This window comes from Megascapheus bottae, chromosome 16, assembly GCF_031878675.1.
Source record: "Megascapheus bottae isolate mThoBot1 chromosome 16, mThoBot2.hap1, whole genome shotgun sequence".
NCBI classification, from domain to species: domain Eukaryota; kingdom Metazoa; phylum Chordata; class Mammalia; order Rodentia; family Geomyidae; genus Megascapheus; species Megascapheus bottae.
Genome location: NC_143524.1, coordinates 10,955,763 through 10,974,763, shown reverse-complemented (window position 1 = coordinate 10,974,763; position 19,001 = coordinate 10,955,763). Strand labels below are relative to the sequence as shown.

Genomic DNA, 19,001 nt, shown 5'->3' with positions numbered 1-19,001 from the left:
CAAGCCCAGGACTGGCAAAAAAAAAAGAGTAATGTAAACATATGCAATCATCATTTGAAAGTGGTTGCTATCTTCATTTCTTCCGATATTTACAATTTGAGCAATGGAGTGACAATGATTAAAGTGTGTCATATGCATATATGAAAATACCACAATGAAGCCCATTAAACTGTAGATATGAAATAGCACAATGAAGCCCATTAAATTGTAAATATAAAAATATATACAGGGACTGGGCCGGGGGTTTGGCCTAGTGGTAGAGTGCTTGCCTAACATGCATGAAGACCTGAGTTCGATTCCTCGGTACCACATATAGAAAAAAGCCAGAAGTGGTGCTGAGGCTCAAGCGGTAGACCTAGGAAAGTCCAAGGACAGTGCTCATGCCCTGAGCTCAAGCCCAGGACTGGCAAAAAAAATATACATACATATATATATATATATATATATATATACAGGGACAAGAAAATAACAGAGGTGAACTTGATCAACCTACATCATGTAAATATTTGGAAATGTTAAAATGAAAGCGTAATACAAAATGAAAAAAGTATCTTTCATTACCTTGTGATATAGCATATAATATTATAGACCTCTTTTCAACCTATATGGAAGTAAAAATTTCAGGATTTTTTTCTGAATTTTCTTTCAGTTTTTCTCCTTAAATCTGAACTCATTTTAAAAAGAAATCAGCAAAACAATATTTGAATAAGAAGTTGAAATATTTAAATAAATATTTCTCAAAACAAAACAGTTTTTTCAAAAGCATGAATAAAATATACAACCTTGCTAAACAACACAGACACCACAGATAAGAAAATCAAAACTACTTTGCTCTTTATTCTGTGTTTCTGGGGATACACCTCAGGCTGTCTAATTCTTATTTTATAGTCCTAGAATCATTTTTTAACCTCACCTTCTTTCTATTGTATTTCTGCTCATTGGTTTACTAGATGTGTCATATCCACGAATCCCTTTATTTTCAGTATAGGTTTAGATATTTTGTATGTTCTATGATTACTTTGTCTTTTGGCTTCACGGTATTATATAGTTGATTTAAGCTTTACAATATCAAATATTAGACTTTAAGATCATAGAGGCTATTTCACAATGAAATGCAAAGTTCAGACAGTATATGGTGATATATAGTAAATGGTAACTCAAAATAATGGAATCACATTTGACAAAGTGGTCAACGAACAGAGTGGACACCTACCCACATTTGAGTGACTTATGCATGGATGGTGAAGACCTAATGAGGTATAGAATACTTAAGGAACGACAAACTATATCTAAAGATTACCAACTATGCAATGCATTCAATTAAGGTATTTTAGATAACAACTTTGAAATACATATCTGAAGAAAACAAAATATGTTCACAGCTGGATATAGGTGTACTTACACTATGCAAACATTTTCCTAAAACAACAGTTTTTTCTTCAGTTTTTTTATGCCTGCTTTCACCTCTTTGTTCCGGAGGCTATAAATCAGAGGGTTCACCATAGGGATCACAAGAGCATAAAACAGAGAAGTCATTTTGTCTTGATCCAGCGAGTAAGAAGAGCTGGGTCGGAAATACATGAAGAGAATGGTTCCCTGGAAAATGGCCACTGCAGTTAAGTGTGAGGCACAGGTGGAGAAAGCTTTAAACTTGCCCTCAGTGGAGCGGATCTTCAAGACGGATGAGATGATGTAACAGTAAGAGATGAGGACTCCTGAGATGGTGCTCAGTTCAATGAAACCAAAGACAATGAATACAGCCAACTCGTTGACTTGTATATCAGAGCAAGATATTAACAGGAGAGGGGGGATATCGCAGAAGAAGTGATTGATCTCATTGGACCCGCAGAAACACAGGCGGAATGTCAATGAAGTATGCACCAGTGCATCTGTTATTCCCACCAGGTAAACCGCAGCCAAGAGTCGGGATCGCATCTTGCTGGACATGTCCACAGCATAGAGCAGGGGCTTGCTGATGGCCTTGTACCTGTCAAAGGCCATCACTGCCAGCAGCATGCATTCCGCATCCGTGAAGATGTAGAAGGTGAGTAGCTGCAGAGCACAGCCAGCAAAGGGAATTGACTTCTCCTCGCTGAGAAGATCCATCAGCATTTTGGGCGCCACGGCAGTGGAATAGCAGAGATCAGAGAAAGAGAGGTGGCTGAGGAAAATGTACATAGGTGTGTGAAGCTGGGGATCCATTCTGATTAAGGTGATCATTCCGAGGTTTGCCATGAGAATGATCAGATACACAAGGAGAAATGTCGTGAAAAGAGCCACGTTCATTGCAGGGTTGTTGGTAATTCCCAAGAGAAGAAATTCTGTTGGAGAGGAGCAATTTCTAATGTCCATTCTTCTTTATTGTTTGCGAACACTAATTATGGATTAGACATATTCTCATGCATATTCAAAATTGTTTAATGAGATAAATTATGTGTGTAGCTTTATGCAGTCTCAGAAAATTGCCTGAGTATATCACTATTCATGAGTATTAGTGTTATCTTACTAAAGATGAAAATAAAAGTACTGATATATATATTAATCAACTTTACTTCTAAACTTAGATATTTAATTATTCTCATTAATCATTCACACGTTCATTCTGAGAAATACATTTAAGTAAGCTAAATGTGGTTCCAGATCCAAACTGATATGACAGATATTCTAAAGTTACATAGGAAAACCATAAAATGCAGTGCTAACATGGTTATCCTTTTGACAAAAGGATCACAGTTATTACACTAATCAAAATATGTTATGAATTTTGAGTATAAGAATATTATAGATAATTTAACAATGAAAAAATATTCTAATCTTTGGAGGGATTTAATGAAAAATCAACATGTCTTATTGCTTGAATTTAACTATATATATATATATATGTATTTGACTTTTCTTTTTGCTAATTTTTTAAATCCAAATAGAGCAAATTCAGATTAATTTTCACCATATCGTTTGCAGAGAAACTTTAAAAAGGAATGATTTACTTATAAATTCTCAATAAGATTACTAATCCAGGCTGACAAACATTATAAAATGCATCAAACTTACACAGGTGTAATAAGAAAATACCATGCACATTTAGTAAAAGACTTTTTAACTTAGTAAGCAGTTGCAAAACCATTAAATTACATATTACTCAATATCTGATTTCTCATTTTTCTATTTAAAATAAAATTTTATTTCTCATGTCCACTTCATTACAGGTTTTGGAAAGCTGTGATGAGCAAGTCTTTTTGTTCTTATCTCTGGTCCCTGCACAATATATAAATCACATTTTTTATTTCCTTCTGGTGACTCTTGGGCTTTACTTTCCTGAAATCTCTGCTTCACTGTTCTGTGTTATTCATCTGTGATTAATTAGATTCCTGGCTCAGATTGTCCTTTGAGACTACTGCAGTAATTTTGGCAAACACTGAAATTTTAGTTATTAAATGTTGTTTAATTTACTACCTGGCAAACTGCTACTTCTATGAACTAAAAAAAGCACCTACAAAGATGCTTCAACATTTTTGTATAAATTTGATGTAACTCATATTTCAAACTCAATACTGTAATGAGTTTTAATGACTATACAAAATTTTGTTGGTGTTGCTTGTGGGGCTTGAACTCAGAACCTGGGTGCTGTCTCTGAGCTCTTCTGCTCAACGCTAGCACTCTACCACGTTGAGCCACTGTTCCACTTCCGGTTTCTGGTGGGTAATTGGAAATCAGAATCTCATGGATTTCCCTGTCTGGGATGGCTTTGAACCTTGATCCTTATATCTTAGATTCCTAAGAAGCTAGGAATACAAGCATAGAAACTCTAGTGCTTGACATAGAATGTTGCTACTTGGAATATCATAAACATATTCTGCTTTAAAATCTCTCTCTCTTTTCCTTCTGTTCTTTTTTGCCAGTCTTGAGGCTTGAAGTGAGGGTCTTGACATTGTCCTCGGGCTTTCTCAAGGCTAGCATTGTACCATTTGAGCCACAATTCCACTTCTAACTTTTTCTGTGTATGTGGTACTGAGAAATCAAACCCCAGGCTTCATGCTTGATAGGTGAGCATTATACCACTTGGCCACTCTCTCAGAACTAAAATCTCTCTTTCATATAGAATTAGGTTGTGAAAGACTGTGTAGTAACAGAAATATGACATCACTTTCATTCATATATTTAGATAAAACAGCAAAGTGAGTTAAATTATGCAAGCCTATTACATTGATGACTTTGGTTTTAAAGTGACTTGTGGTTTAGTTTTTGAGTAATAACAATTGTCTTCAAGTTACCCCTTTTGCATGGAGAGATTGTAATACAGACAGGGGAAGAAAAATGAAAAGATGGAATGATACACTCCCAGGAGCAAATAATTGATGCCTAGGCTGATTCCATATCAAGTACAATAATGTGGAGTATTAATAATTAAATAATAAACCTAATATTAATACAGATGTAATAACAGGAGTGTTCTGGGGTCTCTAGTGTATGCTGACTTGTATTCCTTCTAATACATGCCCCACAAAGAGCAAATGATTTAATGAATTAAGGGGAAAGTAAGTTATTCAATGCCACATTAAAAGTGAACATACGAGTGGGAAATGAGTTAACTGGGTGGAAAAATTTCTCACCTTAAATTACAGACAATTCACTGTCAGTCTACCTTGTTTCCACAATAACATGTTTCCAATAATGTTCCTTAGTCCATCTGAGGAGGTATAATGAAATGCCATAGACCCATTGGCTTGTGAGTAATGCCTATAAGGAACTATTTTTCACAGTTCTAGAGAACTACAACCCAAATTTCACCAATGACAGGTTCAGTATCTGGGGTGGGGGCTTATTCCTTTTCACAAGTATCCTCATATTCTGTCTGTATATAAACGATACAGCCGGGGACACTCATGTTCTGTGTCACCTGGGCAGTAACTCCACCCACAAAGGCTCTGTTCTTGTGAATTTCTTACCTCCCTCCTGACATACCATTATGTTCAAGGTTCAGACCTCAGTGTATGGCACAACATGTCATAGCAGTTGCCCTCGGGTACAATTTAGAAAGATTGGGTATTAAGTGAGGAGAGAGTATATGGTTAGAATCCTCAGACCCTTTTATCTTAGACTGTAATTCCTAATAGATGTTTTCCACCTGATGCCTTCTTCTAATGTATGCCAATAACCTGTGAACGCAGCGATGCTTGGAATTTAATTGTGTTCAAAATATTGTGGAAAAAATATATTGGACAAAGATAGCACAGGCATGTTCAGTTTCTTTAATTGCAACACATACAACATGGCTGCTTCTCAAGAAGCAGAGTCATTTCTTAAGCCAGCATGAAAATCGAAGCAGAAAACATCAACAGAGGCCAACATCAAAACCTCATACACCCAGAGATGTATACTCCTTAATTTTAATAAAATCAATGTCTGTTCCTTTATTGATTCATTGATGAGTATCCATGTTATCTAGTTCATTCGAATTGTAGTGTGTGTGCGTGTGTGTGAATGTGTATATGTGTGTTTGTGTGTACATGTGCAGAAAATACCATACCCACAGTTAATTTTGTTTGTTCTAGTACATAAAAGTAACACTAAAAATTGAATTTTCACATATTTTTGCTTTACTTTATTGTTACTCTCTTGTGATCCAGACATTGTATTAGTGGCTTGGATTAGTGATGAATTTTTTTTTTTTTTTGCCAGTCCTGGGCTTGAGCTCAGGGACTGAACTCTCTCCTTGGACTTTCTCAATGCTAAAGCTCAGCACCCCTTGAGCCTCAGCACCCTTCTGGCTTTTTTCTATGTATGTGGTACTGAGGAATCGAACCTGGGCCTTTGTGCATGCTAGGCAAGCACTCTATCACTAGGCCAAGCTCCCCGGTTAGTGATGAAATTTATAAGAAAAAAAAAGTTTAAAGAAAACCTAATTTCTCCTAATGGAGAAAATGACCTGAAGCAAAACAGATAATATTTTAAATCACATTTTAACTGAGCTGAACAATGTTTAACTGACAATGACAAAACTATTTCACCAGGAATGAGCATTAAAAGGGAAACAGTGACATTTCTGTAGGAAGTAGTGCTGGATGCCTTATCTCATGCCTATAATCCTAGCTACTCAGAAGGCTGAGTTATGAGAATCAAGATTCAAAGCCAGCTCAGGCACTAAAGTCTGTGAGACCCTTATCTCCATTTAACCACTAGAAAACTGGAAGAGGTGCTGGAGCTGAAGAGGTAGGGCAGAAACCTTGAGCTACAGAGCTCAAAGGACAACATCTGGACTCTGAGTTCAAGCCTTATGGCTAACAAAACAAGGCATAGTGGTCAAGCATTTTATCATACAAAAGTAATTTACCAGAATCTTTTACATTTTTCTTTAGCTCTTAACCTGATTTGATAAAAGGCAAAATATTTATACGATCTGAAGAGAAACCAGAGTGTAAGATACAGATAGATATAGATATATACAGATATATCTACTTCAAGATTTTGCTATTTGTCATATCTCTGAGTGATACACATTCTTCTCTGAAATATGTATCTCTTGGTCCTGAAAGTTCATACTCTATCCAACAAAAGGCTTTCTTTTGCGCATTGCAACTGGATGTTATCCCGTGGTATATACCCTGCAGTCTTTTATTTTGACAATGTTTTGAGGCTCCACTTTAATTATTGAAGTAGTCACTTAAAGCCCATGCCTTTTCACTAAGGCAAAAATTTCAATTGGAATTAAATCACTGAATTTGTCCTGGAATATTATTAGGCAAATGAGTCAGAAAATATTCACTACATGTTATCATGATTGAAATTAAATGAAAGAATAAGTGCAATTTTGGGCCAATTAGACTGGGAAAATTCACATATTGAATGTACAATAATATCCCTTATAATGAATATAAGGAATAATATACATTCCTAAAACATAATGGGGCATGACAGGTTTGAAGAAGGTCAATATTTTCTTGCAATTTAAATAGTAAAATACACATTTTATTAAATCAAACAATGATGTTAAACTGTAGGTCTTAGATGTTGTGAAAAATACTTTTTAAATAAATAGAAAGTTCAGGAAGAATGGGTACCAGTACACAAAACACAATGATTTAAAAGCACATTTTGTTTTTTACTTTTCCTAGGGCTTCCTTCACATTCTTGTTCCTTAGGCTATAAATCAGAGGGTTCAGCATGGGAATCACAAGGGTGTAAGACAGTGAGGTCATCTTGTCTTGATCTAGGGAGTAGGAAGAACTCAGCTGGAAATACATGAAGAGCATGGTTCCCTGGAAAATGGCCACTGCCGTTAAGTGTGAGGTGCAGGTGGAGAAAGCTTTGAACCTGCCCTGAACAGAGCGGATCTTCAAGACAGAAAAGATGATGTAGCAGTAAGAGACGAGGACCCCTGAGATGGTGCTCAGTTCAATGAAACCAAACACAATGAATACAGCCAACTCGTTGACTTGTATATCAGAGCAAGATATTAACAGGAGAGGGGGGATATCGCAGAAGAAGTGATTGATCTCATTGGACCCGCAGAAACACAAGCAGAATGTCAATGAAGTATGCACCAATGCATCTGTTATTCCCACCAGGTAAACCGCAGCCAAGAGTCGGGATCGCATCTTGCTGGACATGTCCACAGCACAGAGCAGGGCCTTGCTGATGGCCTTGTACCTGTCAAAGGCCATCACTGCCAGCAGCATGCACTCTGCATCTGCAAACATACAAAGGATGAGTAGCTGCAGAGCACAGCCAGCAAAGGGAATTGACTTCTCCTTGCTGAGAAGATCCACCAGTATCTTGGGCCCTACCGCAGTGGAATAGCAGAGATCAGAGAAAGAGAGGTGGCTGAGGAAAATGTACATAGGTTTGTGAAGCTGGGGGTCCATTCTGATTAAGATGATCATCCCGAGATTTGTAATGATGATGATGAGATACACAAGGAGAAATGTAGCAAACAGTGTCACCTTTATTGCAGGATTATTGGTAATCCGCAAGAGAAGGAATTCTGTTGTAGAACAATTTCCAATGTCCATTCTTTTGGTTCTTTGCAGACACTTTCAGGAAAGGACCAGGAAAGTGGTAGGTTAGGGAGTAATACTTCTGCATATGTAAACTTGGTCACTTGAGATAATTGCATGCATGCCCAAGGTTGTATCACTACTAAAACGGCATCATCATTATTTTGTTACAAATGAAAACTAAATGCCTGATGTATTTTGATCAACCCTGTTTCTAAATTAGATAGAGAAAGAAAGATAAATATACACGTGAAGACAGATAGACGTAACACAAGCACATACATACGTGTGTATATACATATATATGTATATATGGCAGAATGCCTTTCCTACTCACTCTCATGCACTCTCAATACATTTGCATAAACTTACCATGCCCCCAAATCGAAAATAGTGGGACAGGAATACCCAGGTTAAAGAGAAAAACCATAAAATGTAGTAATGACACTTTCATGTTCTCCAAAAAATGGGTCCATAAATATTATACTCAATTTGTTGTTTTGCAGGTTTTACCATTTAGAATAATATTGTATGTTATTTAATAATGGAAAATTATTCTAATGTTATTTTCTGTTATCAGAATTTATTGAAAAATCTGGCATGTCTTATTGATGTGTTATAATCAATTACTGCCACACTGGTTTTCTAGCACATTTACAACCACTATGCATAAGTCATCCAATTCCAGTGGAGAGATTTCCCATAAAATCAAGTCAATATCATAAGAACAACTAAGTTATAACAAATATTCTTGCATATCATTATTAGATTTTTAGTTTCTATTAAACTAAGGAATCAAACCAGATATTTTGAGGTAATTTATTCTTCTGTTTTTGGTGTTTCTAGTTGCATTTATATGCATATTTCAGGCAGTGTAGATGTGTGTCCATTTGTTTCATGAAAATTAGAAGGCAGTCATTTTTAATTATTTGTCCTCCTAGACTTAAATACAGTATGTGACCCACATTAACTTCAGTTCATTTTTATTGATGTTAATATTCTGTTACTTATAAACATTTAAATGCTATATAACAAATTTATATTTACTTTCACCATACCATTTGCATTGTGAGTTTTTAAAAGGCATTATTAATTTGCAAATCCTCAGTAAACCGTGATGGTAAATCACCCTCACAAACAAGCAAAACTTTCTCAAACAGTGGCCATTAGAGTGCAGAGTTTTTATGTTAATGATAATGAAAATCACTCTTTTGCACATTACTGATTCTTCATTGTTCCAATAACAAAAAAAATATTTTTCATGTCCATTAAATCCTATGCTTTGAAAGACCTACCTGAAATGAGGTCTTTCTGTTTTTATCTCTGATATCTGAACAATGTTTAAATCTCATTTTAATTTCTCCTAGTGACTCTTGGGATTTAACAGCTCTTAGAAGTCTGCCTTCACTGTTTCATAATATTTCATCTATGATTAATTAGACACCTATCTCAGAATTTTCCTCTGAGAATACTACAGCAATTATAATAAAGAATAAAATTTTAATATTTTACACTTGTGATATTACCTTCTACTCCTATTAGGTCAAAAGGACTAGATATTTGGTAGAATCTTTTTATAAATATGAAACAAGTCATATACCTTAATAGTACCAGGAGTTTTCATGAAAGTAGAGGTAATTTTTTAGAAGTAGAAATTTGCAAACCACACATAGATCCAAACACAGTGATTTTTGGTGACTTTAACATACCACTCTCAGATAAACTAGGTAAAAACTAAACAGAGAAACCTCAGAATTGAACAATTGTATAGGCCAAATACATCTAACAGACATCTGCAGATTATTCCACCCAGTGACACCAAAATATACATTTTTGCAGCAGCACATGGAACATTTCCTAAAATAGATCACATTCTAGGGCATATAAAAACCTGTGCAGATTCAGAAACACTGAAATTATTCCCTGCTTTCTCTCAGACCACAAGGGCATCAACTTGGAACTAAACACCAATCTCCAACAACAAAAACCCTGTAACTCATGGAGATTGACCAACACATTGTTGAATCACCAGCAGGTCATAGCGGAGATGAGAACAGAAATTCAACAGTTTATGAAATTTAACAAAATGGAGCACACAAAATACCAGCTCCGTTGGGAAACAGCAAAGGCAATTCTCAGAGAAAAATTTATAGCTCTGACTGCCTACGTTAACAAGTTGGAAAAATTGTAAACCAACAATTTAATGGCGCACGTTAAGCTCTTGGAAAAAGAGCAACAAATCAACCCTAATTCTAGTAGAAGGAAGCAAATTATTAAAATCAAAGCAGAATTAAATGTATTAGAGTAAAAAAAAACTATAGAAAGATCAACAAAACAGGACATGGTTCTTTGAAAAAAATAAACAAAATTGACAGATCATTAGCAAATCTTACCAAAAACAGAAAGGAGCCCACCCAAATAAACAAAATCATGGATGAGAATGGAAATATAACAATGGAAATTACCAAAATCCAGAGCATCATAAGGGAACACTTTTCAAGCTTTATGCCAACACATTTGAGAATCTAGAAGAGATGGATGAATTTCTAGCCAATATTAACATACCCAAACTGAACCAAGAAGACCTAATCCAACTAAACAGACCTATTTCAAGTACTGAAATAGAAATGGCAATAAGAGACTCCTATCCAAGAAAAGCTCAGGGCCAGATGGATTCACAGCTGAATTCTGTATGGTCTTCTTAACAAAGACCCATAAACACAACAAATCACAGAAAGTTGGATAAGTGGGACTGCATTAAACTTCAGAGCTCCTGTATGGCAAAGGACATAGCTAGCAAGCTAAATCAAGTGAGAGAAGATCTTCACTAACCACACAACAGACAAAGGTCTCATATCTAAAATCTATGAACAGCTCAAAAAATTAAATCACTCCAAAACCATTCCATTAAAAGATGGGATAAAGAGGCTTCTCTGAAGAAGAAATAAGAATGGCCTATAGACACATGAAGAAATACTCAACATCTCTGGCTATAAAGGGAACACAAATCAGAACAACTTTGAGATTCCATCTCCCTCAAGTTAGAATGACCATTATCAAGGATTCTAATAAAAACAGATGCTGGTGGGGATGTGGCCAGGATCACTACTACACTGTTGCTGGGAATGTAAACTCGTTCAGCCACTATGGAAAGCAGTATGGCGTTTCCTCAAAAGACTAAATATAGAGCTCCCCTATGACCCAGCATTTCCACTACTTGGCATTTACCCAATAGTCAAGAAACAAGGACACATTAAATCCACTAGCACAATGATGTTCTTTGCAGCACTATTTACCATAGCAAAGATATACAACCAGAGACCCCTCAGTTGATGATTGCATCAACAAGGTGTGGTATTATACTGATGGAATTCTATGCTTCCATTGGAAAGCACATCAGTCCATTTGTAAAGGAAATGGAAAGACTTGGAAAAAATCATATTAAGTGAAGTAAGCCAGACTCAAGGGGAACATAGACTCAATGATTTCCCTCATTTGTCGTAATTAGTAGAAACCTCGGACTCTCCTAGCAGAGGTTTACAATAGGGCAAAACCTAGATACATAAGGTCATAAAGTAGGTGGCTAAATGAAATGACCTCCAGGATATAGAAACAAGAGCCATATAATGTGTGATTGTTGTTCTTAATGTACTATGCTATTTGTCATCTCTTGTTGTCTCTTGGTTATTCTCATATTGTTGCAGTATCTTACCTTGTTATCTGGTATATTGCATATATGTTTGTTTATTGGAAATAGGATAGGTAAGGGGGAAAAACAAGATGAGGGGAAGGGGTGGTGGGAGGAAAATGGGGACAAAAACATCAGAAGGGATATCAATGTATGTAAAAAGATTACAGTATGGGAAAGAAGGCAGATACAGGATTCTATGCCAAATGAATCCATTTAAATGGAATTCTAAAAAAGGCAAAACCCCATAAGTAATAGAAAGTAGGTTAGCCAAGTGCTGTTGCCTCACGCCTATAATCCAAGCTACCAAGGAGGCTGAGATCCAAGGATCATGGTTCAAAGCAAGTCTGGCATGAAGGAGACTCATCTCCAATTAGCCTTGAGTTAGAGAGCTTAGATATGATAGTTACATAATTCAATTCTCCGTGTCTCTGTCTCTGTCTCTGTCTCTCTCTCTCTCTCTCTGTCTGTCTCTCTCTCTGTCTCTCTCTCTTCTCCTCCCCTCCCCCCTCTCCCTTTCTCTCGCCTAAGCTCAGTAAACTACATATAAAATTGGTGAGCTTTAGAGAATTCCAATATCATTTCAATTGAGCTGATTTAAAAGCAGAAAACCAACTTTTCATTGATGTCCCTGACTAGATTAATAGGAACCAAAATATTAAATCTAGGCTTAGAGAATTTAGTAATGAAATGACTAAAAAGAGCAGCTTGGTCAGAATTCAGTCTCAGGAACTTGTCTGTTACCTGTTTCAGGTGTGTCCACAGTTAGTTTCAGCAATGGAGTCAGTGAGGGAGAGATCTGATGGGTTTCCTTCCTTTCAGTGAGTCTTAAATTAATTTCATATGTAAATGTTCATAGCATATGTATTGATGCTAATAATAATTCTATCACAACTGCTACCTACTTGAGTGTTAACCCAACCTTGGTTTAAGAGACACTGGAACTAAAGAAATTTCTCATCAAATAATATGTCGTTCCTGTCCGAACTGAGAGATCATTCATTCATTCATTCATTCAGTGAATATTTGCTGAATCCCTTCTATACACTAGACAATATGCTTGTGCTGGAGATAAAATGTAAGGAAATAAATGTACTTTAGTTTCTGTCTTCTGGAAAAAAAGAAGTAAAATTTTGCAACTTGGAAAATCATAAAAATATTCTGCACTAAAAATTTCTTTAAGATTAAAATTAGATTGAAGAAGACTCTGACATAGAGTCACATATACCATCTCTTTCATTCATATATTTAGGTGAATCAATAGCAAGTACACGGTACAGTGTTGGATTTCATAAAATTTAATACCATCATCCTCTTCATGCCAAATAATTACTTGGTGGCAAGTATTATTACCCCCAAACTATGCAAGTCACTCTCAAAACATAGTTAATAATATAGCTCACTTTACATAATTTCTCTAAGTAATTCAAACAAGAAGAAAACCATGAAGACTGAGTTACACAGTCTTGGATAATATAATAAACAATCATACTAGGCTGGTTGTATAGACAAGCTATTAGGAGCAGTCCTTTAATAAACATGACTGTTCTGGGGTATCTTGTGTGAGCAACTTTGTATTCCTTCTAATACTTGCTCCCCATTCAAAGCAAATAATTTAATTATGAACTGGGCAAATAAGTCATTATGTACCATGTTAAATGTGAACTTGTAAGTGGAAGATAAGTCAGTTGGGTAGAGAGCTTGCTCACCTTAAATTATGGATGATCCAGTGTGAGTCTACAGTGTTTCCATGTTAATGTGTTTCAATTAATGCGTTCTGTTATATTCCTTGTCTCAGTCTAGTTGAGCAGTTACAACAAAATACTACGAATCAATTTGCTCATAAGCAACACCAACTGAAAACATTCACAGTTCTAGAGAGTGAAGTCTCAAATCCCAGCAATGACAGATTGTTGGGGTTTTTAGTTCTTGGTTCCTCCCTACCCATAGGAGGGATAGAGAGAACACCCCCAACCAGGATGAGCCTAGAAAGGAGAGGGCCAACTGACCTCCCGGGCGCAGCCCTCCCTCGCCAGAGGACAATCAGACCTGTCAGGGAGACCCTTCAAGGCAGGGACTCATTTATTGAGGAAGTATATTCAGCTAACATAGGATGCAGGAGCCTATCAGCACAAAGGTGGGCAGGGCACAGGAGGTCCAGTGTTTACTCTCACTATATGTCTCAGCGGAGAGTGATAAAGAAATAATACATTTGTAACCAATGGTAATCAAGTCTCAGCAGAAAGTGATTCACAATACCGACGATATAGCTCAAAGTTAGGCAAGGCGTCCTTACATGACAGCTCATTTCTTTGTGTGGTTATCTTACTCAGTGATGCAGATTCACAAGCCAGCTTGACCCTGCACTCAGCTGCCATCATCTCCCCCATCTTTATTTTAAAAGAAGCAAATCTGCCTGTCTTAGGTTGGGTGGATTACTGACTCTGCCATACCCTCTTGGGGAACTTCTTCAAATCAAGCTGAAGGCCCTGTCTTAGGTTGGTCAGAGCAGCATCCACTCTTACCTCTCTCTGGCTGCGATTCCTCTCAGGGGAAACTCATTTATCTGGAGCCTGATTTAATGAGGCTAGGATTTTCTAGGAAGGCATAGAAGACTTGAACCTGTAATCATTCTCCAGAAGTGCAGTCTCTACTCTTGCACATCAGTTACTACTGTCTCCCATGTCTCTAATTTATCCTATCTCACTTTCCAAAAATGACTCTGATCCCTTCATTTTAACGGGGTTGATGGGTGAGGATCCATCTTTTATAACTTCTTCAAGCTGACTCAGGGGCGTTGTCTCTACTTAGCTAGCGACCCTAAAAAGCTTAGCCTTTTTTACCAACAGGTTGCTAGGATTACATATCATGAGTGAATTATCTTCCTTATTAGGGGTTCTTTTAGCTTTCTTTCTAATACTAAAAAAAAATGCAGTCAATGAATGAAAATTGGAACCCGGGGTTTAGTTGAGATATATTGTTTCTTTTAACCTTCATAAAAAATCTGTATTAAATTAATTTATCCAGTTCTATTTTATCATTTCTCTTGGAGTTATTAGAAGACTAAACCTTTGGCTCCAGATTCTCCATTTAAAGAGGCAGTGAGGGGGCCGGGAGTTTTGCCTAGTGGTTAAAGTGCTTGCCTAGCATGCATGAGGACCGAGGTTAGATTCCTCGGTACCACATATAGAAAAAAAAGCCGGAAGTGGTGCTGAGGCTCAAGTGGTAGAGCTCTAGCCTTGAGAAAGTCCAAGGACAGTGCTCAGGCCCTGAGTTCAAGCCCAGGACTGGCAAAAAAAGACTAAAGAGGCAATGAATATTTTAAAAATCACAATATATTTTAAAAGAAAAAAAGTGAATATTCTATTCCTCATTAAACACACAATACCGCCTAGATCAAGATAACAGTTTATGCTCAGTGCTTCTAGGAAAAACAATATGACTGGTAAATCAATCATGGATTTTGAAAATCACTATATCTGGGGACATTTTTAACTCAATTATTGTTATCTTTTATATCAATTAACACAAAGATTTAATAAGATTTCACTAGAATAAAAACATGATTCCTAAAATAAAAATTGGTAATATGCATAACTGAAAATACAGAGAGCCACTTACATTATGAGTTATATCTACATTTATTATTTGTCTCTTTATTGTCTCTAAAATTTTAAGTAACAGTCAAAAATCATACAATGTTTTTATATTAGTTTTAAATTAATATTTCGCATAGATCCTTCTCCTCCCATCAAAATGTAGCTCAGGAATCATTAATCAAATATAAAATATCAAACTATTTGAACAATATAAGTACTAATAAAATCACAATTTTCTAAAGTACATTTGTGTTATGTGCTCATTTAGTGTCAATAAGTGTCTAAAGCCTAATTCTACACATTTTATCTGCTAATTGCGAGTTATGTTTGCAGAACTACTTATAGGAAAGCTGATAGAACCCTTCTTGCTTTGTTGAATTATGTATGATCTGTTCTAGGAATCTTGCTTGTGCTGACAAGAAAAAGGGATATTTTTTACCTGTGTGGATAGAATCTTCTGTAAGTTTCTGTTGAATCAGAAGGCATGCAATATTGTTGACTTCAGAAGAGGACTAAGTTCCTTTACTTTTGATGTGAATGCATTTCAAAAAAACATGCTGTAAAAGATTATAGACCTTTCTCCCCAAACTAGAAATGAAGCTGGACATTATAACATACACCGAGTCTCCCAACATTCAAGGGGTAGAAGCAGAGAATATTTTTGTGGTAGCGAGTATTGAGCACAAGTCTTCCTAAATTGGTGCACTCTGAATAAAACTTTTATGGCCTTGAGTAAGGTCACTGTGGTTTGGAATAATCATTTCTTTCAGCAGTTAGAGGGGAAAGTTTTTGAATGCCCTGAAGGAGAAAAGCTTTTGGAAGCCTCCCTGATCAGAGCTTAGCATATGTTTTTGTTGGAATGCCTAAATTAGTCAATAGTAATATACAGTTGCTAGATTTCTATTAGCATAGAGACAGGATTTTAAACTAGTGTTGCAACAGACAAACACGATTCATTTTAATGGCTTAATTTTGTGATCTCTAGAGATGCAGTAGTAATAGTCCTTGGGGGCTTTTGTTTCCAAGGTTGTAGCACTAGAAATAAGAGAGCATGTGTTACTCCCAGAAAATATCTTGCTTTTAACAACAGGTTTGTTATAGAATTCAAAAGAATGATTGTTCTTAACGTCAGTCGGGTAAGCAATCTGTGGAGGGGATAGTTAACTTCTTTAGAACTAGCCTGTTGTCATGAAATAGAAAAAGTTTCTGGTTCCTCTTACCTGTTTTTAATTATTCCTCATTTTACAAGTTTCTCTAAATATATTACTTCCATGTTTTCTCTTGATGTTACATTTTATATAGCTCTGCGAAATGTTTTTCTTTACGTTTAAAGCCTCTAGAAATATTTTTCAATTAAAAATGTGAACATGAGAAGGTAAACAGTTATAACTATCCAGGCCATGGTGGTTTGAGAAATCAATAAGTGACTAGAGGTTTGAAAATCAATGCTCTATATACAGAAGTATAAGTTGTTGTACAATCCAAACTCACTATTTCTCTAGATTCAGTTTTTCACCTCTATAGATTAGGAAGTAAGCTAAAATGAATTTATACTTGCTTCTAGTTTTATTGTTCCAGTCTGGAAAATAGATTTAAGGACAAAAAACCCACCTGTGTTGAAGCTGAAGAGCAAGATTTCTGGGGAAAAATTGTCTCATTCTGAAATAAGATTGACAGAGTCATAGACATAAAACAGAAAAGCACGTTAAGCTTTTTATATGTCTTGTGAATGTCTCATTCTGGAAAAAGACTGACAGAGTCATAGACATAAAACAGAAAAGCACATTAAACTTTTTAGATGTATTATGACTGTTGACATGGTTTCTGAGTGATTACAATAAAAATATAGATAGAAATTGCTGACTTAAAAGCTATTCATATATTGTTATCACATTAGGGTAGAATTGTATAAATTATTACTGCAAAATCAAAAAATATATGAAGAGAATTAACTTGCAGTGCAATGAGATACATCAATCCCATTCCTATATTTGTAAATATTAAAAATAATACTTAACAACAGAAATTGTAGGTTGGAAATCCTAATATTCTCATGAAAACATTTGTGCATAAAATTTTTGAAATTTTATGCAGGTATTTCATGATGCAACAATAAAAAAACCCTTACAGATGCTCATAATGATGATATAGTCTAGGACAACAAGGTCTTCATTCTTCACGGTTTTAATTTCAGGAATAACTTCAATATTCTGATAAGAAGAAATTATGCAACTGTCACAGCGAAATAACAGTGAGGTCATTTTCACCCTGTTGGGTTTTTCAGAATACCCAGAACTGCAAATTCCACTCTTCCTGATATTTCTGGCCATCTACAGCATCACTGTGATAGGGAACATTGGGATGGTACAAATAATCCGAATCAACCCCAAGCTGCACACACCCATGTACTTTTTCCTCAGCCACCTCTCCTTTGTGGATTTCTGCTATTCTTCTACCATTGCTCCCAAGATGATAGTTAACTTATATGCAAAAGACAGAAGCATTTCTTTCTCAGGATGCATGGCACAATACTTTTTCTTCTGTGCCTTTGTGATCACTGAAACTTTTCTCTTAGCAGCCATGTCCTATGACCGCCTGGTGGCCATCTGCCACCCTCTGCTGTACACAGCCATCATGTCCCAGAAACTCTGCACTGCTCTGGTAGTGGGTTCGTATGCCTGGGGGGAGGCCTGCTCTTTGATTTTCACATGCTCTGCTCTACAACTTTCTTTTCCTGATTTCAGCACCATCGATCACTTTTTCTGTGAGTTCTCTTCACTGCTCTCCCTCTCTTGCTCTGATACCGCTGTCCATAAGTTACTGCTTTTCACTTTAGCCACCTTCAATACTGTCAGCACACTGTTCATCATTTTACTGTCTTACCTGTTTATTCTTGTCACCATCCTCAAGATGCGCTCTGCCAGTGGACGTCGCAAAGCCTTCTCCACCTGCGCTTCACACCTCACCGCCATCACCATCTTTTTTGGCACCATCCTGTTCCTGTACTGTGTGCCCAACTCCAAAAACTCCAGACACACAGTGAAAGTGGCCTCTGTGTTTTACACAGTGGTGATTCCCATGTTGAACCCTCTGATCTACAGTCTCAGAAACAAGGACGTGAGGGACACTCTGAAGAAAATTTTGGCTGTTAAAATATTTTCTTGATCATATGAGAGGTGTGTTTTCCCCAAGACATAATGAACACATTTCATAAAGTTTGGTATTAGAATAGGACTGGGTTGATTCCATATCTTGCCTTTGGTGAACAATACTGCAATGAATACAATTGTGCTAGTAACCTTTAGTACGGTCCTGTTTGTGTTCTGTTAGATAACTGCCCAGAAGTAGAATTGCTGATCATAGAGAAGCTCTGTCTTGAGTCTTTTAAGGAACCTCAATACTGCTTTCCAGAGTAACTGAACAAGTTGACATTCCCAGCAACCCCTCAGTGGACCAGTGGCTCAAGTAAGTATGGTATATACACACAATGGAATTCTATGCTTACATCAGAAAGACTATAAGTAAATGGAATGACTTGGAAAGAATTGTATCAAGTGAAGTAAGCTAGATCCAAAAAACAGATTTCTAGTTGTAACTTGAATGTCCCTATAAATCTACAAGTAAACACACTAGTTGGTAAAAGACAAAAAATACACTTGAACGTGATAAAGTATATAGGAATCTACACATTCACACAGTAATATAAAAGAAGGATCTTTT

General features: G+C 36.3%; 3 protein-coding genes across 4 annotated transcripts; 1 reads left to right on the top strand and 2 right to left on the bottom strand.

The window, feature by feature from the left end:
• Window positions 1-1,419: 1,419 nt before the first annotated feature.
• On the bottom strand, window positions 1,420-18,631 carry LOC150052779 (olfactory receptor 5W2-like). Its single transcript, XM_090348846.1, has 2 exons — window positions 18,165-18,631; window positions 1,420-2,374 (listed from the first exon to the last, which is right to left on the bottom strand). The coding sequence occupies exon 2, from the start codon at window positions 2,350-2,352 to the stop codon at window positions 1,420-1,422; it is 933 nt and encodes a 310-aa protein (XP_090204972.1). The 5' UTR covers window positions 2,353-2,374; window positions 18,165-18,631.
• LOC150052781 (olfactory receptor 5W2-like) lies at window positions 7,080-8,021 on the bottom strand. Its single transcript, XM_090348843.1, has one exon. The coding sequence runs from the start codon at window positions 8,007-8,009 to the stop codon at window positions 7,080-7,082; it is 930 nt and encodes a 309-aa protein (XP_090204969.1). The 5' UTR covers window positions 8,010-8,021.
• LOC150052780 (olfactory receptor 5D18-like) lies at window positions 12,370-18,446 on the top strand. 2 transcript variants are annotated; one of them, XM_090348845.1, is made up of 2 exons: window positions 12,370-12,393; window positions 17,538-18,446. In XM_090348845.1, exons 1-2 carry the CDS (start codon window positions 12,373-12,375, stop codon window positions 18,444-18,446), a joined length of 930 nt encoding a protein of 309 aa, XP_090204971.1. In that variant the 5' UTR covers window positions 12,370-12,372. The 2 variants fall into 2 exon arrangements, with proteins under 2 accessions (XP_090204971.1, XP_090204970.1); XM_090348844.1 differs by lacking the exon at window positions 12,370-12,393 and having other exon boundaries at window positions 17,508-18,446.
• Window positions 18,632-19,001: the final 370 nt, after the last annotated feature.